This window comes from Diuraphis noxia, unplaced genomic scaffold, assembly GCF_037042655.1.
Source record: "Diuraphis noxia isolate RWA-SAM2 unplaced genomic scaffold, SU_Dnox_SAM2 contig0002, whole genome shotgun sequence".
Taxonomy (NCBI): domain Eukaryota; kingdom Metazoa; phylum Arthropoda; class Insecta; order Hemiptera; family Aphididae; genus Diuraphis; species Diuraphis noxia.
Genome location: NW_028301712.1, coordinates 86,310,170 through 86,336,848, shown reverse-complemented (window position 1 = coordinate 86,336,848; position 26,679 = coordinate 86,310,170). Strand labels below are relative to the sequence as shown.

The window sequence follows — 26,679 nt, the reverse complement described above, 5'->3', positions numbered from 1 at the left end:
ATTCAAAACGTTATAAACATTTGAACTTAAAATACCTTGAATACAAATCGTTGCATAGGAACTTTAGTCCTTTTCTTACCGCAGTTACACAAACTCACGAGGAACCATATTGTATTAAAACTACAAGCATTATAACACAATAAAAACGTTACAATTTAGAGTATTAGAACCAAAACAAAATAACATTATTCATGACTTACAATAGTTTAAATCGAGGACAAATACATTGATAACTATGTCATGTGATATATGTATGTAGGTAAAATGGAAAAATGAATGTTTTTAATATTACTATATTGTTAAAAGTGTTGAATATTAAATTTTAAAATGTGTCATAGATTTATGCTTTTCACTGATAACGATCACTACACCAAATGATTATTTTAATTTATAACCTTTGTTTAAACCCTATCAAGTAGTAACAATGCGTATTATTCCAAGGTTTGTTTTAAATACAAATTTTTTTTTCTTATGTTTATAAAGATAATTTTTGATATAGTTATCATAATCCATATAAAAATTGGAAAAATACTTATTTTATCACAACCATTGTCATTAGCTCTTTTCGTTTTTTGGCTATAAAAAAACATGGATTTTCTTATAGAGAAGTGAATGTAATTTGTAATAAATTTATGGATTGTCTAATACAGTTCTGTATTATATCGTGAAAAATATTCTAAAGATAAATGTAAATTATAAAAAAAAAAAATGTTTTTCATAAACATGACTTCAATTTATGGCACAATTCTAAAAGCAAGAGTAACCGTAGGTACCTACATGACATTGTCACTGTATGTTTTCTTACCATTTTTCATATGGTATATAATTTAGAATACAACTTGTACATTTTTTGTTCTGTTGATTAACATCAAGGAATACATCGTATATTTCAGTTAATGTTCTATGGGCGTCGAAATAACTAATTCATGTAAATAAGGTTGTATATCTTATGGAATAGGTTTCTTAGTCCGTGGATTCATCTGAATGTCACTAATTTTCAATTTACAATCTGGTGATTGATTTCAAATTTTTATTTGTCATTTTTTAGGTAGATACAGTATTATAGTGTCATAAATGACTTCGAGCAGTTTAAAAGCTGCTTGTCCGCACTGCTGTTTTATTGATTCGACGATTGGGGACATATAATCATTGTAATAAATAAAAAAATTAAAACAATTGAATTGCAAGACGTGTTCAGAGTTTTGCACATGTGTAGATGTTTTCAGGTATTTTTCTCATTTTATTTTATTTTTTCAATACATTAACTTCTTATATTTCTTATGAGTTCTATACAATTCAATCGCTAAATTTTAATGTTGTAAAAATATTCAAAACGTTATAAACATTTGAACTTAAAATACCTTGAATACAAATCGTTGCATAGGAACTTTAGTCCTTTTCCTACCGCAGTTACACAAACTCACGAGGAACCACATTGTATTAAAACTACAAGCATTATAACACACTAAAAACGTTACAATTTACAGTAATAGAACCAAAACAAAATAACATTATTCTTGACTTACAATAGTTTAAATCGAGGATAAATACATTGATAACTATGTCATGTGATATATGTATGTAGGTAAAATGGAAAAATGAATGTTTTTAATATTACTATATTGTTAAAAGTGTTGAATATTAAATTTTAAAATGTGTCATAGATTTATTATTTTCACTGATAACGATCACTACACCAAATGATTATTTTAATTTATAACCTTTGTTTAAACCCTATCAAGTAGTAACAATGCGTATTATTCCAAGGTTTGATTTAAATACAAAATTTTTTTTTCTTCTGTTTATAGAGATAATTTTTGATATAGTTATCATAATCCATATAAAAATTGGAAAAATACTTATTATATCACAACCATTGTCATTAACTCTTTTCGTTTTTTGGCTATAAAAAAACATGGATTTTCTTATAGATAAGTGAATGTAATTGGTAATAAATTTATGGATTATCTAATACAGTTCTGTATTATGTCGGGAAAAATATTCTAAAGATAAATGTAAATTATTAAAAAAAAAAAATGTTTTTCATAAACATGACTTCAGTTTATGGCACAATTCTAAAAGCAAGAGTAACCGTAGGTACCTACATGACATTTTCACTGTATGTTTTCTTACCATTTTCATATGATATATAATTTAGAATATAACTTGTACATTTTTTGTTCTGTTGATTAACATCAAGGAATACATCGTATATTTCAGTTAAATTTCTATGGGCGTCGAAATAACTAATTTATGTAAATAAGGTTGTATATCTTATGGAATAGGTTTCTTAGTCCGTGGATTCATGTGAATGTCACTAATTTTCAATTTACAATCTGGTGATTGATTTAAAATTTTTAGTTGTCATTTTTTAGGTAGATACAGTATTATAGTGTCATAAATGACTTCGAGCAGTTTAAAAGCTGCTTGTACGAACTACTGTTTTATTGATTCGACGATTGGTGACATATAATCATTGTAATATATAAAAAAATTAAAACAATTGAATTGCAAGACGTGTTCAGAGTTTTGCACATGTGTAGATGTTTTCAGGTATTTTTCTCATTTTATTTTATTTTTACAATACATAAACTTCTTATATTTCTTATGAGTTCTATACAATTCAATCGCTAAATTTTAATGTTGTAAAAATATTCAAAACGTTATAAACATTTGAACTTAAAATACCTTGAATACAAATCGTTGCATAGGAACTTTAGTCCTTTTCCTACCGCAGTTACACAAACTCACGAGGAACCACATTGTATTAAAACTACAAGCATTATAACACACTAAAAACGTTACAATTTACAGTTATAGAACCAAAACAAAATAACATTATTCTTGACTTACAATAGTTTAAATCGAGGACAAATACATTGATAACTATGTCATGTGATATATGTATGTAGGTAAAATGGAAAAATGAATGTTTTTAATATTACTATATTGTTAAAAGTGTTGAATATTAAATTTTAAAATGTGTCATAGATTTATGCTTTTCACTGATAACGATCACTACACCAAATGATTATTTTAATTTATAACCTTTGTTTAAACCCTATCAAGTAGTAACAATGCGTATTATTCCAAGGTTTGTTTTAAATACAAATTTTTTTTTCTTATGTTTATAAAGATAATTTTTGATATAGTTATCATAATCCATATAAAAATTGGAAAAATACTTATTTTATCACAACCATTGTCATTAGCTCTTTTCGTTTTTTGGCTATAAAAAAACATGGATTTTCTTATAGAGAAGTGAATGTAATTTGTAATAAATTTATGGATTATCTAATACAGTTCTGTATTATATCGTGAAAAATATTCTAAAGATAAATGTAAATTATAAAAAAAAAAAATGTTTTTCATAAACATGACTTCAATTTATGGCACAATTCTAAAAGCAAGAGTAACCGTAGGTACCTACATGACATTGTCACTGTATGTTTTCTTACCATTTTTCATATGGTATATAATTTAGAATACAACTTGTACATTTTTTGTTCTGTTGATTAACATCAAGGAATACATCGTATATTTCAGTTAATGTTCTATGGGCGTCGAAATAACTAATTCATGTAAATAAGGTTGTATATCTTATGGAATAGGTTTCTTAGTCCGTGGATTCATCTGAATGTCACTAATTTTCAATTTACAATCTGGTGATTGATTTCAAATTTTTATTTGTCATTTTTTAGGTAGATACAGTATTATAGTGTCATAAATGACTTCGAGCAGTTTAAAAGCTGCTTGTACGAACTACTGTTTTATTGATTCGACGATTGGGGACATATAATCATTGTAATAAATAAAAAAATTAAAACAATTGAATTGCAAGACGTGTTCAGAGTTTTGCACATGTGTAGATGTTTTCAGGTATTTTTCTCATTTTATTTTATTTTTTCAATACATTAACTTCTTATATTTCTTATGAGTTCTATACAATTCAATCGCTAAATTTTAATGTTGTAAAAATATTCAAAACGTTATAAACATTTGAACTTAAAATACCTTGAATACAAATCGTTGCATAGGAACTTTAGTCCTTTTCTTACCGCAGTTACACAAACTCACTAGGAACCATATTGTATTAAAACTACAAGCATTATAACACAATAAAAACGTTACAATTTAGAGTATTAGAACCAAAACAAAATAACATTATTCATGACTTACAATAGTTTAAATCGAGGACAAATACATTGATAACTATGTCATGTGATATATGTATGTAGGTAAAATGGAAAAATGAATGTTTTTAATATTACTATATTGTTAAAAGTGTTGAATATTAAATTTTAAAATGTGTCATAGATTTATGCTTTTCACTGATAACGATCACTACACCAAATGATTATTTTAATTTATAACCTTTGTTTAAACCCTATCAAGTAGTAACAATGCGTATTATTCCAAGGTTTGTTTTAAATACAAATTTTTTTTTCTTATGTTTATAAAGATAATTTTTGATATAGTTATCATAATCCATATAAAAATTGGAAAAATACTTATTTTATCACAACCATTGTCATTAGCTCTTTTCGTTTTTTGGCTATAAAAAAACATGGATTTTCTTATAGAGAAGTGAATGTAATTTGTAATAAATTTATGGATTATCTAATACAGTTCTGTATTATATCGTGAAAAATATTCTAAAGATAAATGTAAATTATTAAAAAAAAAAATGTTTTTCATAAACATGACTTCAATTTATGGCACAATTCTAAAAGCAAGAGTAACCGTAGGTACCTACATGACATTTTCACTGTATGTTTTCTTACCATTTTTCATATGGTATATAATTTAGAATACAACTTGTACATTTTTTGTTCTGTTGATTAACATCAAGGAATACATCGTATATTTCAGTTAATGTTCTATGGGCGTCGAAATAACTAATTCATGTAAATAAGGTTGTATATCTTATGGAATAGGTTTCTTAGTCCGTGGATTCATCTGAATGTCACTAATTTTCAATTTACAATCTGGTGATTGATTTCAAATTTTTATTTGTCATTTTTTAGGTAGATACAGTATTATAGTGTCATAAATGACTTCGAGCAGTTTAAAAGCTGCTTGTACGCACTGCTGTTTTATTGATTCGACGATTGGGGACATATAATCATTGTAATAAATAAAAAAATTAAAACAATTGAATTGCAAGACGTGTTCAGAGTTTTGCACATGTGTAGATGTTTTCAGGTATTTTTCTCATTTTATTTTATTTTTTCAATACATTAACTTCTTATATTTCTTATGAGTTCTATACAATTCAATCGCTAAATTTTAATGTTGTAAAAATATTCAAAACGTTATAAACATTTGAACTTAAAATACCTTGAATACAAATCGTTGCATAGGAACTTTAGTCCTTTTCCTACCGCAGTTACACAAACTCACGAGGAACCACATTGTATTAAAACTACAAGCATTATAACACACTAAAAACGTTACAATTTACAGTAATAGAACCAAAACAAAATAACATTATTCTTGACTTACAATAGTTTAAATCGAGGATAAATACATTGATAACTATGTCATGTGATATATGTATGTAGGTAAAATGGAAAAATGAATGTTTTTAATATTACTATATTGTTAAAAGTGTTGAATATTAAATTTTAAAATGTGTCATAGATTTATGCTTTTCACTGATAACGATCACTACACCAAATGATTATTTTAATTTATAACCTTTGTTTAAACCCTATCAAGTAGTAACAATGCGTATTATTCCAAGGTTTGTTTTAAATACAAATTTTTTTTTCTTATGTTTATAAAGATAATTTTTGATATAGTTATCATAATCCATATAAAAATTGGAAAAATACTTATTTTATCACAACCATTGTCATTAGCTCTTTTCGTTTTTTGGCTATAAAAAAACATGGATTTTCTTATAGAGAAGTGAATGTAATTTGTAATAAATTTATGGATTATCTAATACAGTTCTGTATTATATCGTGAAAAATATTCTAAAGATAAATGTAAATTATAAAAAAAAAAAAATGTTTTTCATAAACATGACTTCAATTTATGGCACAATTCTAAAAGCAAGAGTAACCGTAGGTACCTACATGACATTGTCACTGTATGTTTTCTTACCATTTTTCATATGGTATATAATTTAGAATACAACTTGTACATTTTTTGTTCTGTTGATTAACATCAAGGAATACATCGTATATTTCAGTTAATGTTCTATGGGCGTCGAAATAACTAATTCATGTAAATAAGGTTGTATATCTTATGGAATAGGTTTCTTAGTCCGTGGATTCATCTGAATGTCACTAATTTTCAATTTACAATCTGGTGATTGATTTCAAATTTTTATTTGTCATTTTTTAGGTAGATACAGTATTATAGTGTCATAAATGACATCGAGCAGTTTAAAAGCTGCTTGTACGAACTACTGTTTTATTGATTCGACGATTGGGGACATATAATCATTGTAATAAATAAAAAAATTAAAACAATTGAATTGCAAGACGTGTTCAGAGTTTTGCACATGTGTAGATGTTTTCAGGTATTTTTCTCATTTTATTTTATTTTTTCAATACATTAACTTCTTATATTTCTTATGAGTTCTATACAATTCAATCGCTAAATTTTAATGTTGTAAAAATATTCAAAACGTTATAAACATTTGAACTTAAAATACCTTGAATACAAATCGTTGCATAGGAACTTTAGTCCTTTTCCTACCGCAGTTACACAAACTCACGAGGAACCACATTGTATTAAAACTACAAGCATTATAACACACTAAAAACGTTACAATTTACAGTTATAGAACCAAAACAAAATAACATTATCTTGACTTACAATAGTTTAAATCGAGGATAAATACATTGATAACTATGTCATGTGATATATGTATGTAGGTAAAATGGAAAAATGAATGTTTTTAATATTACTATATTGTTAAAAGTGTTGAATATTAAATTTTAAAATGTGTCATAGATTTATTATTTTCACTGATAACTATCACTACACCAAATGATTATTTTAATTTATAACCTTTGTTTAAACCCTATCAAGTAGTAACAATGCGTATTATTCCAAGGTTTGTTTTAAATACAAATTTTTTTTTCTTATGTTTATAAAGATAATTTTTGATATAGTTATCATAATCCATATAAAAATTGGAAAAATACTTATTTTATCACAACCATTGTCATTAGCTCTTTTCGTTTTTTGGCTATAAAAAAACATGGATTTTCTTATAGAGAAGTGAATGTAATTGGTAATAAATTTATGGATTATCTAATACAGTTCTGTATTATGTCGGGAAAAATATTCTAAAGATAAATGTAAATTATTTAAAAAAAAAAATGTTTTTCATAAACATGACTTCAGTTTATGGCACAATTCTAAAAGCAAGAGTAACCGTAGGTACCTACATGACATTTTCACTGTATGTTTTCTTACCATTTTCATATGATATATAATTTAGAATATAACTTGTACATTTTTTGTTCTGTTGATTAACATCAAGGAATACATCGTATATTTCAGTTAAATTTCTATGGGCGTCGAAATAACTAATTTATGTAAATAAGGTTGTATATCTTATGGAATAGGTTTCTTAGTCCGTGGATTCATCTGAATGTCACTAATTTTCAATTTACAATCTGGTGATTGATTTAAAATTTTTAGTTGTCATTTTTTAGGTAGATACAGTATTATAGTGTCATAAATGACTTCGAGCAGTTTAAAAGCTGCTTGTACGAACTACTGTTTTATTGATTCGACGATTGGGGACATATAATCATTGTAATATATAAAAAAATTAAAACAATTGAATTGCAAGACGTTTTCAGAGTTTTGCACATGTGTAGATGTTTTCAGGTATTTTTCTCATTTTATTTTATTTTTACAATACATAAACTTCTTATATTTCTTATGAGTTCTATACAATTCAATCGCTAAATTTTAATGTTGTAAAAATATTCAAAACGTTATAAACATTTGAACTTAAAATACCTTGAATACAAATCGTTGCATAGGAACTTTAGTCCTTTTCCTACCGCAGTTACACAAACTCACGAGGAACCACATTGTATTAAAACTACAAGCATTATAACACACTAAAAACGTTACAATTTACAGTTATAGAACCAAAACAAAATAACATTATTCTTGACTTACAATAGTTTAAATCGAGGACAAATACATTGATAACTATGTCATGTGATATATGTATGTAGGTAAAATGGAAAAATGAATGTTTTTAATATTACTATATTGTTAAAAGTGTTGAATATTAAATTTTAAAATGTGTCATAGATTTATGCTTTTCACTGATAACGATCACTACACCAAATGATTATTTTAATTTATAACCTTTGTTTAAACCCTATCAAGTAGTAACAATGCGTATTATTCCAAGGTTTGATTTAAATACAAATTTTTTTTTCTTATGTTTATAGAGATAATTTTTGATATAGTTATCATAATCCATATAAAAATTGTAAAAATACTTATTTTATCACAACCATTGTCATTAGCTCTTTTCGTTTTTTGGCTATAAAAAAACATGGATTTTCTTATAGATAAGTGAATGTAATTGGTAATAAATTTATGGATTATCTAATACAGTTCTGTATTATGTCGGGAAAAATATTCTAAAGATAAATGTAAATTATTAAAAAAAAAAAATGTTTTTCATAAACATGACTTCAGTTTATGGCACAATTCTAAAAGCAAGAGTAACCGTAGGTACCTACATGACATTTTCACTGTATGTTTTCTTACCATTTTCATATGATATATAATTTAGAATATAACTTGTACATTTTTTGTTCTGTTGATTAACATCAAGGAATACATCGTATATTTCAGTTAAATTTCTATGGGCGTCGAAATAACTAATTTATGTAAATAAGGTTGTATATCTTATGGAATAGGTTTCTTAGTCCGTGGATTCATCTGAATGTCACTAATTTTCAATTTACAATCTGGTGATTGATTTCAAATTTTTATTTGTCATTTTTTAGGTAGATACAGTATTATAGTGTCATAAATGACTTCGAGCAGTTTAAAAGCTGCTTGTACGCAATGCTGTTTTATTGATTCAACGATTGGGGACATATAATCATTGTAATAAATAAAAAAATTAAAACAATTGAATTGCAAGACGTGTTCAGAGTTTTGCACATGTGTAGATGTTTTCAGGTATTTTTCTCATTTTATTTTATTTTTTCAATACATTAACTTCTTATATTTCTTATGAGTTCTATACAATTCAACCGCTAAATTTTAATGTTGTAAAAATATTCAAAACGTTATAAACATTTGAACTTAAAATACCTTGAATACAAATCGTTGCATAGGAACTTTAGTCCTTTTCCTACCGCAGTTACACAAACTCACGAGGAACCACATTGTATTAAAACTACAAGCATTATAACACACTAAAAACGTTACAATTTACAGTTATAGAACCAAAACAAAATAACATTATTCTTGACTTACAATAGTTTAAATCGAGGATAAATACATTGATAACTATGTCATGTGATATATGTATGTAGGTAAAATGGAAAAATGAATGTTTTTAATATTACTATATTGTTAAAAGTGTTGAATATTAAATTTTAAAATGTGTCATAGATTTATGCTTTTCACTGATAACGATCACTACACCAAATGATTATTTTAATTTATAACCTTTGTTTAAACCCTATCAAGTAGTAACAATGCGTATTATTCCAAGGTTTGATTTAAATACAAATTTTTTTTTCTTATGTTTATAGAGATAATTTTTGATATAGTTATCATAATCCATATAAAAATTGGAAAAATACTTATTTTATCACAACCATTGTCATTAGCTCTTTTCGTTTTTTGGCTATAAAAAAACATGGATTTTCTTATAGATAAGTGAATGTAATTGGTAATAAATTTATGGATTATCTAATACAGTTCTGTATTATGTCGGGAAAAATATTCTAAAGATAAATGTAAATTATTAAAAAAAAAAAATGTTTTTCATAAACATGACTTCAGTTTATGGCACAATTCTAAAAGCAAGAGTAACCGTAGGTACCTACATGACATTTTCACTGTATGTTTTCTTACCATTTTCATATGATATATAATTTAGAATATAACTTGTACATTTTTTGTTCTGTTGATTAACATCAAGGAATACATCGTATATTTCAGTTAAATTTCTATGGGCGTCGAAATAACTAATTTATGTAAATAAGGTTGTATATCTTATGGAATAGGTTTCTTAGTCCGTGGATTCATCTGAATGTCACTAATTTTCAATTTACAATCTGGTGATTGATTTCAAATTTTTATTTGTCATTTTTTAGGTAGATACAGTATTATAGTGTCATAAATGACTTCGAGCAGTTTAAAAGCTGCTTGTACGCAATGCTGTTTTATTGATTCAACGATTGGGGACATATAATCATTGTAATAAATAAAAAAATTAAAACAATTGAATTGCAAGACGTGTTCAGAGTTTTGCACATGTGTAGATGTTTTCAGGTATTTTTCTCATTTTATTTTATTTTTTCAATACATTAACTTCTTATATTTCTTATGAGTTCTATACAATTCAACCGCTAAATTTTAATGTTGTAAAAATATTCAAAACGTTATAAACATTTGAACTTAAAATACCTTGAATACAAATCGTTGCATAGGAACTTTAGTCCTTTTCCTACCGCAGTTACACAAACTCACGAGGAACCACATTGTATTAAAACTACAAGCATTATAACACACTAAAAACGTTACAATTTACAGTTATAGAACCAAAACAAAATAACATTATTCTTGACTTACAATAGTTTAAATCGAGGATAAATACATTGATAACTATGTCATGTGATATATGTATGTAGGTAAAATGGAAAAATGAATGTTTTTAATATTACTATATTGTTAAAAGTGTTGAATATTAAATTTTAAAATGTGTCATAGATTTATGCTTTTCACTGATAACGATCACTACACCAAATGATTATTTTAATTTATAACCTTTGTTTAAACCCTATCAAGTAGTAACAATGCGTATTATTCCAAGGTTTGATTTAAATACAAATTTTTTTTTCTTATGTTTATAGAGATAATTTTTGATATAGTTATCATAATCCATATAAAAATTGGAAAAATACTTATTTTATCACAACCATTGTCATTAGCTCTTTTCGTTTTTTGGCTATAAAAAAACATGGATTTTCTTATAGATAAGTGAATGTAATTGGTAATAAATTTATGGATTATCTAATACAGTTCTGTATTATGTCGGGAAAAATATTCTAAAGATAAATGTAAATTATTAAAAAAAAAAAATGTTTTTCATAAACATGACTTCAGTTTATGGCACAATTCTAAAAGCAAGAGTAACCGTAGGTACCTACTTGACATTTTCACTGTATGTTTTCTTACCATTTTCATATGATATATAATTTAGAATATAACTTGTACATTTTTTGTTCTGTTGATTAACATCAAGGAATACATCGTATATTTCAGTTAAATTTCTATGGGCGTCGAAATAACTAATTTATGTAAATAAGGTTGTATATCTTATGGAATAGGTTTCTTAGTCCGTGGATTCATCTGAATGTCACTAATTTTCAATTTACAATCTGGTGATTGATTTCAAATTTTTATTTGTCATTTTTTAGGTAGATACAGTATTATAGTGTCATAAATGACTTCGAGCAGTTTAAAAGCTGCTTGTACGCAATGCTGTTTTATTGATTCAACGATTGGGGACATATAATCATTGTAATAAATAAAAAAATTAAAACAATTGAATTGCAAGACGTGTTCAGAGTTTTGCACATGTGTAGATGTTTTCAGGTATTTTTCTCATTTTATTTTATTTTTTCAATACATTAACTTCTTATATTTCTTATGAGTTCTATACAATTCAACCGCTAAATTTTAATGTTGTAAAAATATTCAAAACGTTATAAACAATTGAACTTAAAATACCTTGAATACAAATCGTTGCATAGGAACTTTAGTCCTTTTCCTACCGCAGTTACACAAACTCACGAGGAACCACATTGTATTAAAACTACAAGCATTATAACACACTAAAAACGTTACAATTTACAGTTATAGAACCAAAACAAAATAACATTATTCTTGACTTACAATAGTTTAAATCGAGGATAAATACATTGATAACTATGTCATGTGATATATGTATGTAGGTAAAATGGAAAAATGAATGTTTTTAATATTACTATATTGTTAAAAGTGTTGAATATTAAATTTTAAAATGTGTCATAGATTTATGCTTTTCACTGATAACGATCACTACACCAAATGATTATTTTAATTTATAACCTTTGTTTAAACCCTATCAAGTAGTAACAATGCGTATTATTCCAAGGTTTGATTTAAATACAAATTTTTTTTTCTTATGTTTATAGAGATAATTTTTGATATAGTTATCATAATCCATATAAAAATTGGAAAAATACTTATTTTATCACAACCATTGTCATTAGCTCTTTTCGTTTTTTGGCTATAAAAAAACATGGATTTTCTTATAGATAAGTGAATGTAATTGGTAATAAATTTATGGATTATCTAATACAGTTCTGTATTATGTCGGGAAAAATATTCTAAAGATAAATGTAAATTATTAAAAAAAAAAAAATGTTTTTCATAAACATGACTTCAGTTTATGGTACAATTCTAAAAGCAAGAGTAACCGTAGGTACCTACATGACATTTTCACTGTATGTTTTCTTACCATTTTCATATGATATATAATTTAGAATATAACTTGTACATTTTTTGTTCTGTTGATTAACATCAAGGAATACATCGTATATTTCAGTTAAATTTCTATGGGCGTCGAAATAACTAATTTATGTAAATAAGGTTGTATATCTTATGGAATAGGTTTCTTAGTCCGTGGATTCATCTGAATGTCATTAATTTTCAATTTCCAATTTTGGTGTGTTTGAACCCCACTTTACCAACGCACGCATCCGCGTCCACCCGATTCTTCGTTGATAAAACCACACCGTCGATGAACTTTGTACTTTTCCATCGTCATATCGCGATTTTGCGATTGCGGCGATACTTCCCGACCGGCCCGACAGTTCGCTCGCATCTAGGGATGGCAAAAATTGTCCAGACCTCGATTTATCGATAACCGATGTATCGAAAACCAAAATATCGATATACCGGTTTATCGGATCAGAAAATATCGATATATCGCGTTTTTTGGAATTGAAATTTTAAGTTAAATCACTAGAAGGCGTTTTTTGACCAACTTTCGCTCTCACTTGTGATGTTGCGGTTCAAATGATAACTATGGTTTAATTCAGCAACTGCTACATCTTTTAATTTTGACCCCAATTCAGTATCAGGTGTGTACGAAGTTATGCTATTATTTAAGCAACTCACAAGTGGAGCACTTTGCTAATAGTCACATTACATTGCGATGACATCTCTAAAGTAACGTTTTCAAATGGTCGCAGTACTACTAGGACACCTTGAAGTTCTTGAATGTTAATGGCGGAAGGCATTGAAGGTGCAGATGGACGATGTAGTAATATATCAGATATTAATGAAGACAATTCTAGAAACCGTTGCACCATGTAATCATTGATTAAATACAAATAGATAGCCCACGCCTGTACGTTATTCGGCAGCGCTCTGGACCCGCTATTTGGACCCGAAAATATATTAGTTTTGACCCCAGACGTTAGAGTTCGCATTGACTGTTGTTCATTATTAGAAAAAACGATAAATTCAACCACAATCTTGCACGTTCTGGGTCTGTGGGAAATTTAAACAAATGCAATGAACTATTTGTTCTCTTGCTTTTACCACAATTAAAAAATACACACTTATTTCCTCTTTGCATTTTAAAGAATTTAAATAATATAATGTATAATGTTCAGTAAATGTTAAACAAAAAACAGGTAGGTATTCAAAATATTTTTATATTCAAATAAATATAAGTTTCAAACGTATAGGTACTACATACTTCACACAGAAGAGCTAACTACCAAGTGATGAGTATTGAGTAGTACGACTTAAAATCGGTTTATTTTTATTTTTATAAAATTGTTTATAATATATAGGTATCTATATTCTATATGTTTATTTTTAATCTTGTTCACAACACTATTGTCTAAATCCATTGTTAAAGGCTATAAATAACATTATAATTTTATTGTATTCGAAAAACGATTCTGGGCGAAGACGGTCTGTCAGCTAGGAATATAATATAAAACGTTATTATACTTGTGAAAATCCGATTTTGACAAAAATTATTTTTCAAACACTTAAAAATTATTTGAAGATTTACGTTCATTTTTTAAAAAAGTCCAAAAATAACAATAAATTAAGAACCTTGTGTTCAAATTGTAAATCTAATGTATGAATATTAAGAATTAAAAAAATGTATAAAAAATTAATAAAATAATATTAGTAGCAATATTTTTGTGATTTTAACGACATTCATCAAAATTCTAACTCGAAACGTTTATAAAAAATATCGTGACCATGTTTATTTTGATAAATATTTGGTATTTATATAACAGATTATGAGGAACTTTGTATTAAGTTTTCAAAGTTTTTGAGCCAGTGAACAATTTTTATCGACAATTTCTAAACAAAAAACAAAAAAAATTATCAAGTATTTAGGTTATTTTTTTTGAGTTCAGACAATAAAAAATAGGTTTCTTTTAACACTGGTTTTGCGTAAAAATTCCAGTTTTTCCTTCATTTTTGTTTTTCCAGATAACCTTAATGAGTCCTAACTCCTAAACATAATTTACTTATAAAAGTACCAACTACATCTACTTTGCTACCAAACACTATACCTTTAAGTTAAAAATTGTAGCATTTTACGGCACCCTAAATAAAACCACCTTAAATATGACAGACAAGAAAAAACACACATATTTATTATAAAATAGCTCCACTCAGAATCTAAAATGTGCTTTAATAAAAAAGTTTTATTCTTAAAATATGCGAATAATCAAATTTTATCTTGTCATTTTTAAAAAAATGAATAACTGAAATTGTATAAATTTTTTGGATTTTGAAAAAAAAAAAATAGAAGAAACAGTTTAAATATGTAATAGTTTCATTTATTAGTGGTTTCAAAAAATTACAATACGTCACAATATATAAACAATCAATACAATTATTCTATGAAAGTATGAGACAATTTTGAGCAAAAACCACAACAGCACGGCGGCACCAGTAATAATAATAATAATAATAGCCGGCACTAAATAATTTTGATATTATAATATTATATTATTATGTATAGAGATTAGAGAGCATAATATTATTTATTATTGTACAAGTTTATTTTGATAATATTATTATGTATAAAAATAGTTCGATCGTCTTCGTTCCACCGGTCGCCAATAGTTGATGCCTATACCATATTATTATAATATTTATTACATAACATATTTATTATTGTTCATCAACTATTATTATTATGCAACAAAACTGTAGACGCGATCAATGAAATCATAATAACACTAAAATTACGGTTTCCAAAATCTACATTGAAATGGGCTATCTATTTGTATTTAATCAATGATTATGTATGATGAAACACTTCTCAAACTATCTTTGGAATAGCCTTAACTCTCAGCGATGAGCTTTAATATCATTTATGGTTGTGAAACAACGGTCCTTCAAGGTTCTCTTTATTTTTGGAAATAGGAAAAAGTCTCACGGAGCCATGTCTAGAGAATATAGAGGCAGGGTTATTGTTACAGTACTGTTTTTGGCCAAAAATTCAGAAACAAGCAAAGAAGTGTGGGCAGGTGCATTATTATGGCTCAAAAGTCATGAATTGTTTTTCCACAAATCCAGGGGTTTTTTTCGAATTGCTTCACTCAAACGGCGTTGAACTTAGAGGTTGTACTCCTTATTAACGTTTGACCTTGTGGTAAGAATTCATGATACACTATGCAATTAAAATTGAAGAACATAGTGAGCATCACCTTCACATTTGACCGAAATTGTCGAGTCTTTCGGTCTTGTTGAGTCAGATTGCTTTCACTGAGATGATTGACGATTGAGTTTTACTCATAACTGACTCACCATAGGCTTTCATTAACATTTCACACACTTTACTACACTTTACTATTTTATTTTTACTCAAAATTTGATACAAATTTTTTGATCCATCTTTTTTAACAAATGAAAATCACCGAGCTCATTAAAACACGTCTAACCTTAGTGGCTGCCACAAACAACATGAAAAATTAAAATAGCTGAAACTTATATCATACTTCAGGTGTATGTATTGTTGTGAACCCCTGCACGCGCCGCACGGTTATGCTCACTCAGCATAATATATATGTGAGCGGACGTGCGAGTTCACACGATCGTCAGTCTGTAATATTTAGAGCTACGAGTGTGTCATTATTCCGATTTTAATATTATAATGTGTATTTAAGGTAAACCTAACCGATTGTGTACTAACGCCTCAGTTCGGAATTACTAGTTGGCTAAACCTCGACAAACGGCAAACCGCGAACTTTGTAAGCACGGGTTCAACTGAGCTTACAACAAAATTGGTGTCAGGTGTGGGGTTTGTCACTCGTCAAGGAGCCAATCAACTAGTACAACTTTGGACTACACGATAGCCAAGTGGTCAGGTCTACCGAGCGGTCAATCAATTCGAGCGACTAAGCAGCCAAGCAGTCGATTAACCAAGCAGCCAAGCAGTCACGTGATTCGATCTACTCAGCAAGGGATACTTCAGTATGCAGACTCGGTGCCCATCGCCCAAGATGAAGACAACGTTACTGTGAGTCGTTGTAACCAAAGTAATACGCAAATGAGGTGGTAATAACCAAAGAACAAAAAAAAAATAATAATTAATTAATAATTTCAACAATATACAATATCATTTTTTTTTCTCATACACCACCACGCGTTCTTTGTTAAAAAAAAAAAAAAAATGTTACATATTATATACGTCTGTTTTATTCACGAGTAAGGGAATTCGTGGCGTATACATAGATATTTCTAACATTGGTTTTTTTTTATATAAAATTGTGAATGTAAGCATTATAACCGGTGTCGTGATATAAGTGTGAAAAAAAAATATATGTACATACGTAGGAGCGCGAAAATTTAGACATATACATTATATAATATATATGCACACCGTGTAGAGAAATTGTAGGCTGGTTGTTCTATACGGCAATAATACCTAACAGCTTAAATAATAAGGAGGGGTGAATGTTGACGGAGGACTCCAACGACGAATACTTCCCGGGTGCTGCTTTTTATAGTGACGACAGTAGAGTAGGGGTAGAGTCTAGACCTGGGCCTTTCGTTACGAGACGTCCTCGCACTAGAGCGTTCGTCAGCAATAATCCCGACATACCAGCAGCGGTGCAATGCGTAGGAACCAACACCGCGCGCCACCCGTCAGTCGCCACTAACGACACATTCGACGACATCGTAGCAGCGGCCGCCGCCGCGGTTTCCGGCACTGCTAACTACGCAACGGACCAGTCGGTAAACAATAACACGCGCGATAACACTACTGACCTACATACCAATACGCACACCGACGAGTTTACAGAAACACACACACACGCGCGCAACGACACGCGGTCGACCGATAAAAATACTAACACAATAAATACGCAAAATACGCCTGAAATGGCTTTAGCACTGGGGGAAGCTCTTCGTTTAATCCCGTGCTTCGACGGCACAGTACCAACGGATATTTTCCCTTTTGTTGGCGCATGCGAAATCGCCCTGACAAGTGTCTCCGACGGATGCAGACCGATCTTGTTAAAAGCCATAAAAACCAAATTACGCGGGAACGCATATGCAATCACGCAGTACCGGGACGTTGAGCAATGGGAATCGCTTAAACCTTACTAGAGGAAGAATTCTGCGTTCAACGGACCGCCACTCATGTTCAACTAGAATTAAATGCGACGCGGCAGCGGGAAGGAGATACGGTCAGCAGTTACTCAACCCGTATACAAACATTGTTCCACGAACTCTGCAACGCAAGTGTAAACGGCTGCCGAAGCCATAATTATCCGAGAGCACATTAAGGGACAAACGTTAGCCATATCCATCGAAGGACAAGACAACCCATGAAAACAATAATCAAAGCGGGTAAACCAGCATCATTGGAATTGGCGATTAAAGAGAGTTTGGAAGAAAAACGAGTTTATAAATCCGACAAGGAGTCACAACGTTTTTTCAACAACCCCAAACCAGGAGGGAAGACCCGATACTGTAGCCGATGTAAAACCAACACGCATCAGACAGAAAATTGTCGTTTTATTAAAGGCACTCAGACGGGAAAATACCACCGCTCGACCAATACACAAATGAAGACCGAAACGGCATCGCCTTTGGGAGGGGGAGAAAGAAAAAAAAATCCTATTGCAACTTCTGCAGGATTCCGGGTCATTACATAATAGAATGTCGCAAAAAGAAAAGGCAAGAGGGACAAAGTACATCGACGGGCACGTCGGGAAACGATAGGCGCTCGTCTGTGAAGGGCGAACAGACGGTGCGTCACCTCAAGCTCACAGCAGTGGCAAAGGAGTCTACGTCATATAAATCGGACTTGTAGACGACCACGCCAAAATGAACATTCCCCAATGCCACCAAGGGTCAGCAAACTTACTATTAGACATGGGGCTGACCTAAACCTTATAAAACTGGACACTTTGTCTGACAATGTAAAGGTAAATACTGAACAGACCTATAGCCTGCAAGGTATTCATAAAACACCGGTCACCACGATGGGATCCGTCCTGCTGGACATCCACATTGGAAACTCCACACAGCCTACCGAATTCCAAGTAATACCAATGGGTTTCCCGATACCGCAGGACGGGATTATGGGAGGACCACTTATGGAACAACTAAAGGCTGTAATTGACTGCAATCAGGGAACATTGACGTGGGGGAATCCCACCAACGAGATAATTGTACCACCGCACAGCCAGGTAGGAATACCAGTCTTTACCACGAACGCCGTCGGAGACAACCGAGACGTTCTGATTCATTCCCAACAGCTCGCAGAGGACTTATTTTGTAGTAATGTGTTGAACGCCGTACAAAACGGACAGGTGCTGATATGCATAGCTAACTCAAGGGAGGTGCCGATACAAATGGAACCACCTCACTTAAACGAGCTATCACACCTGCTGATCGATGAGGCACCAGCTAAAACTATATTTAGCATACGAAGGGCCGATAACCGACAAAATAGAATTGATCTGTTACAAAAAACACTACGATTAGACCACACCAATAAGGAAGAAAGGAAGTCTGTAGAAAACATCTGTAACGAGTACGCGGACATTTTTCATCTTGAAGGTGACATCATCTCGTGTACGGAAGCCGTGCAACATGAGATCAAAATACCACAAGGCGCACAGCCGATTCACCAAAGACCTTATCGTCTTCCCTACTCACATCAGTCAGAGATAAATAAGCAAGTAAATGAACTCCTACAAGACGGAGTAATCACCACGAGTGACAGTCCTTGGAACGCACCTCTCTTGATCGTGCCAAAAAAGGTCAACGCTTTGGGAGAGCAAAAGTGCCGGGTGGTCGTGGACTATAGAACGCTCAACAGCATCACCATCGGCGACGCGTTCCCAATGCCCAACATCATACCACCAGGTACCACTACACCCAAAGGATCAAGAGAAGACTGCCTTTAGTACCAACCAAGGACATTTTCAGTTTCAAAGAATGTCTTTTTGACTAAAAGGGGCACCTTCGACGTTCCAACGTCTGGTCAACAGAGTACTATGGGTATAAATGGTTTCCGTTCCTTCGTATATCTGGATGACGTGATAGTGATAGCTTCATCGATCCAAGAACACGAAGAGCGACTCAGGGAGGTATTTGACCGCCAGAGGCAATATAATCTCAAGTTGCAGCCGAGTAAGTGCGAATTTATGCGACGGGAAAAAATTACCTAGGTCACATTATATCTGAAGAGGGCATAAAACCAGATCCCAACAAAACATCGTGTTTGACTAACTTTCCGGTTCCACACAACCCGAGGGAGGTTAAATCCTTCCTCGGACTAGCAGGTTACTATCGAAAGTTTGTCAAAGATTTCAGCCAAATATCCAAACCACTCGCCATGCTTCTCAAGAAAGAAGCGAGGTTCGAGTGGACCATAGGCGTGCGCAGGGGGTATGCAGGGTATGCAGCTGCATACCCTGAAGCTCTTTGAGGGGCAAAAATCGTTTTTGGAAAAAATACTTTTGTGCGCAAGAAAAATAATTACTAATTATAGTGCAGCCCGGGAGTGTACATATTATTAATTATTATGTTGAAACTTGAAACTTGTCCGTCTGGAATGGAACTGTGGTGGGAGAAAATCGGCCTGGCTGAGCGCACGACGTTCAGCACAGACCATAGATATTAGATAACAGAAGAACGGCACTGGCAGTGATAACGTTACGGCAGTGATAACGTTTGATTAGCGTATAAAATATACGTTTATTTTATAATAATTTGACGTTTACCCGTTAAACCATACTACCATAGTTAAAAATTCATTTTTTATATATCTGTGCGTTGATTTCGGATTTCATAGTTTATCGATCAGTCAATATGAAACCTAGTAAAAATAAAAGAACTTTACATTCATACTTTTACCTTACGATATAATTGATCATTTCAAAAATTCTACACAACACAGAATGATGTTATAATAAAATATATTATTTATTAATATGATAATGTTTTTTTTTGTTTGTTTTTTAATTGTACAAGTTGTATGACATAACTATTTTAAGTTTTATCACTTTTATTTTTATTTGAGTTTTAAGTAAATTTTTTGAATTAAACAGCAAGACATTTGAATATTTGTGTATTGTGTATATATTTTATCAGAATTTTACATTTTTAAAATAACTTTCAGGGGGTGCCTGTGATAATCTAGTGCTTAATTAGGGAGGGAGGAAAAAGTACAAAATTGGCTAAACACAGTGAAAACACTGTAAACAATGGGAAACTAAGGCGATTGGGGGGAGAATGCCCCTTTTGCCCCCCCCCCTCCTGGATCCGCCACAGCTTCTGCATACCCTGAACAAGAGGGCTGCGCACGCCTATGGAGTGGACGGACATGTGCCAACACTCCTTCGAGACGCTGAAGGGGGTCCTTAGCACCGAACCACTACTACAACACCCGGATTTCTCTCAACCATTTCTGATTACTACAGATGCGTCAAATTCGGCGATTGGGGCCGTGTTATCGCAAGGACGAGTGGGATCGGATTTACCAATATCCTATATATCAAAAACACTCAACAAAGCGGAGGCAAATTATAATACGACAGAAAAGGAATTGTTGGCCATTGTGAGGCCCGTAAAACAATTCAGACATTACGTATTTGGGCACAAGTTCTATATTGTCACTGATCACCGACCATTAACTTGGTTATTTTCAGTGGCTGATCCGGGCGCGAGACTCATCCACTGGAGGCTCAAGCTAGAGGAACATGACTAAGAAATAATTTATAAACCGGGAGTTCTCAATACCAACGCAGACGCTTTGAGTAGGATACCGCACATAAAATATTTCAATTATCGGGAAAATACTTACGAAGACTTTGTACTCAACGATTCTCCGGTAGTTAACCACCGAGTTATCGAGCTGGAAGGAGACCTATTCAAAGCGACACAAGACTATGCACTAGCCCATTGTGTATCCGAAGATTTAGACATGTCACGTGGATTAGCCCTGGAGTTCGATCGCCGTTTCGGACATACCGACGTTCTCAAGGGACAACAAAAAAGAGTAACAGAAATAGCACAATTGGAACACGAAGGCCAAAAATTGTTATATCTAATAACAAAGGAGAAATGTTTCCAAAAGCCGACGTATGAAAATCTATACAAAACTCTCCAAACCCTGAGAAGCAAGGCAGAACAAGAACTGATCTCACACATCGCTATGCCACGTATTGGGTGTGGGCTGGACCAACTCAATTGGGACAAAGTCAAGGCCATGATAAAATACGTATTTAAAGGGTCACGAATAAAAATAGTAATTTACAGTCACCAGAGATATAGTCCCGAAGAAAAACTTAAAATTCTCGAAGAATTTCATAATGGGGTATTAGGAGGCCACCAAGGGATCTCCAGAACCATAAAGCGGATCAAGATGCAACATTCCTGGAAGGGACTAAAGGCAGACGTAATAGACTTTATCAAGAAATGTCAATCTTGTCAGGTCAACAAAGCCAGTAATCATACAGTGAAACAACCTATGGTCATCACGACTACAGCCAGAGTTCCATTTGAGAAAATATTCATGGACATAGTTGGACCAATTACCACGTCCTTTAAGAACAACTCTTACATCCTCACAATACAAGACGACCTCACCAAATATTCACTTGCTATACCGATACCTAGACACGACGCAAATACAAAAGCTAAAGAGTTTGTCGAAAAATTCGTATGTTTCCACGAAGCGCCAAAATCCATCGTAAGCGACCAAGGCTCCGACTTTCTGAGCAAAGTGTTTACGTTATGTTGTAAACTATTAAAGATAGAAAAGTTTCATACCTCAGCATTTCACCCACAAGCAGATGGGGCGCTGGAACGCAGTCATAGGACGCTTGCGGAATACCTACGTCACTATGTGGACAAGAACCTTCAGGATTGGGACGAGTAATTCCTTTCGCGATGTTTGTTTATAACACTACGCCACATTCGACAACGGAAAGACAACCATATGAACTTCTTTACGGCAAGCCAGCCGAAGTGCCGAATTCTCTTTCACGCACAGAAGAAGTACGGTACAACTATGACAATTACTGTTACGAACTGAAACAACGCCTGCAACGCGCACACGACACAGCACGTGACACTATCGTGAAGAAGAAGGAGAAATCCAAGGCGCTATACGACCGGAATGCAAAACCAATTACAGTGCATGTTGGGGTCAAGGTGTTAACAAAATGGCATACGAAGAAGGGCAAACTCAGCGCCAACTGGCAAGGCCCATTCGAGGTAATCGGACGTACTAATACCGAAAACATAATAATAAAGAAGGGCCGTCGGGAAGTGAAGACGCACATCAATAACGTCAAATTCTTCAATGAATAATAAATATATATATATATATATATATATATATATATATATATATATATATATATATATATATATAATACATACATATATAACAATATAAGTCTTAATTTTTTATTTTGCTTAAAAAAAAAAAAAAAAAATGTGTACATATAATATATAATAAACTCCTTATACAAACCAGTAACATAAATTGGATGGTGTACAATTCTTATTATTAACACTTTTCTTTAATTATTCTTAAAAATAACAAAATTTTGTAGGATAGCAATCGTCAACGGACTGGTCACCTTATCGAGCTGCTCCGACCAATACAACATAACGCAATTCGATAGCCCCCCGATATACTACCACGCTATGGGGAACTTATGTGTCACGGGTTCTTACTGGAACCTTTTGACCTACGTAAATCTCAAAAATTATGACGAACAAACGCGGATGATAGACGAAGGAATAGAACATGTAACCCAGGAATGCGAAAAATTGTACGAGACAACAGCTGCCTGTGAACAATTTTTAGTCCAGACCCACGCTATAATGCAACAAATAGAAAGCAACCGCCAACGTGTCTTATCTTCAGTCCATAAAACTACACACAACGTAAAGAAAAAGAGGCTTTCTTCGGTACATGTGACGATAATGATGCTGAAAACTTCTACAACCAAATAAATAAGTTCTACCAGTTTAAGCTGTCCACTTCTCATCTGATGCAATCTCAGACCACAATAATCAGAAACACGGCGGTGAACGACATCAACGAGACAATGCAGAGAGTGGCGAAACAACCGAAATTGTCGACGATTTAATAACGCATGAGCGGATAATGGAGATGCAATCAAACCTTATACTCAAAAGTCTTCTTTCTATAAAAGTAGAAAACTTGGTAGACATTGTTAATTATGCAACGCTCGGACATATCCACAGTAGTATAATGAGTCCGAAAACCATCACACAACAAATGAGTGATATTAAAAGCAAATTACCGCCAAATTCAGAATTCCCGTTAGAAATAAGTACCAATAGTATATCAGATTTTTTTAAAGTAGCTACGTTTACAGTGATAAGTGTGGACGACATATTAATTTTCTCTATTGAAATACCCATCACAAATGGAATGAGATTTATGATCTATGAAGTCATACCACTACCTTTGCAGTTAACCCAGGATCAAGTGATTATAATCGAAGCTAAATCAGCATACTTAGCAGTGGACAAGACGCAAATGAATTTTATTTCATTCGATGAACATCAACTGACAAAGTGTATAGTTCTAAAGGACGCTTTCGTTTGTCCAAACGAACACCCCATCGACGTCAATGACCAATTGCAAAATTGTGAGCAAAACCTTTTTAATAGTCCACCCAGTATACCCAGTAGTTGCAACAAAAAAATTCTCCTTTCCAAACCAACAGTCTGGCACAGACTAGCTGGTGAAAATACATGGCTGTTCGTAGTCCAAAACGAAACCATTACAATACCATGTGAAAATGAAATACAACCTATTATGGTAACGCCAAACAACATCGGGAAAATAAGTATCAACCCCAAATGTAAAATATACACAAAAAATACCATACTGATTCCCACGCGAAAATTCAAATCAAAAGTCTTCATTGACTTTTTCCCTAATATTCCTCCAAATGTAATTCCAATAATTTTAATAACACCCGATCCGTTGGTAGACGACGTATCTCACATAACAAGGGCATTCAGTATAATTTTAAGAATTTAGCTAGGGACGTGGAAGATTTGAAATCCTTACAGGAACAGATAAATGCCGAGCTAATTAGTAATAATAACCAACAAAGACACACTTACACCACGACAACGGTGACTATAATTGTAATAATAATAACTCTAATTATATTAGTTATAATATATTTATTGTATAGAAAATTAAGTATCTTAAAAAATAAATGGAAACCCGGAGGCACCGGAAGTCCTAACGTCTTATCTTCAACAGTGAGCACCAATACAGAGGCAAACCCTATAGCTTGCACAACGACAGGCGCAAGGGCGAAAAGCCTATTGCCCGAAATAATTTAAGAAAAAATAAGAAGCCCATAGGACAATAGGGCTTTCGTTTAGCCCCGGGGGTGTTGTGAACCCCTGCACGCGCCGCACGGTTATGCTCACTCAGCATAATATATATGTGAGCGGACGTGCGAGTTCACACGATCGTCAGTCTGTAATATTTAGAGCTACGAGTGTGTCATTATTCCGATTTTAATATTATAATGTGTTCAATAAAAAACCAGTAGTTATATACCAAGAGTTGAATATAATTTATTTAAGGTAAACCTAACCGATTGTATACTAACGCCTCAGCTCGGAATTACTAGTTGGCTAAACCTCGACAAACGGCAAACCGCGAACTTTGTAAGCACGGGTTCAACTGAGCTTACAACAGTATATCAACATTATAAAAAAAGTTTGAAAAAACAAAAAAAAACCCTCCAACCCGTACAATTTTAAAATTCCCATTATTTTTTGAACACACCTCATATGCTATTAAGACAAAAATAAAAAAAGAGTTTTGTGTTCTCAACAATTTTGATGATTTCTATTTTATTATGATCAAAAAAAAATACTGTATAGGATAAGCAAATACTATACCTACGATGATATATGAATCTATGCCAAAATATCCAAGAATAAAACAACCAATTCTATGAGACAAAATATAAAATAAAAGCCTATTAAATTGAATGTCAATAAAAATTACTTTATTATTTTTATTAGATAGGTACATTGTTCGTTTTTATATTAAATTAAAAAAAAGTTAACAATGTATCAAAATAATAATATTATTTTATGAAAAAAATTTCATAAGTTGATAATAATTATGTTATTAGTTAGTATTACACTAAATTGTAGTGAAATATTTTAGTTTTTCAAAATTTAAATTGATAATATATTCAGTTCTGGATAACAACACCTAATTCTCTATATAGTAAATTTAGCGCAGCACTTTTTGTACTGCAGTGAGCAATCTACAGTATTTATAAAGAATGCTACTACCTAAAAATATAACAAAGTATTTAATATTAATACAATATTAATAAATAGTAAAACATAACATTTTATCATTTCATTTATTTTTCATATTTTTCATATTCAAGACGATAATGGATCATATTGAACATCATTGTGTGAGGGTCTATGAATTCACAATTTGTCATATACATTTTTTACATAGCTATAATATAATTTAATGTAGTATAATGTGTATAAAATGTTGTGTATGTAAATCTATAAACCTATAAATTATATCTTACCTAGCAATATATTTAATTTTATAAATTAATTATACACTTAATAATTAATATTGATCTTTAATTTTATTTCAGCGCAAAAATATACATATAAATGACAACGTACTAGAAACAAGTTTTCAGTACAATGTAAAAAAAGTAGTGTCATGTCTATCTACATGTATATTTCCAGACAAAACATCATATCCAATAAATGAAACTATGGTATTATTATTTATAATTTTAAATATTTTTTAAATATCTTAACTTAATATGATAGAAATTAAATACATATTATTTATATTTAAAAAAAAAAAAAAAAAAAAAAAAAAAT

At 31.3% G+C, this 26,679-nt stretch overlaps 1 protein-coding gene across 1 annotated transcript; it reads left to right on the top strand.

Annotated features, from left to right (window-relative positions):
- Positions 1-23,914: 23,914 nt before the first annotated feature.
- Positions 23,915-24,823, top strand: LOC149059053 (uncharacterized). The gene has a single exon (XM_089218534.1). The coding sequence runs from the start codon at positions 23,915-23,917 to the stop codon at positions 24,821-24,823; it is 909 nt and encodes a 302-aa protein (XP_089074660.1).
- Positions 24,824-26,679: the final 1,856 nt, after the last annotated feature.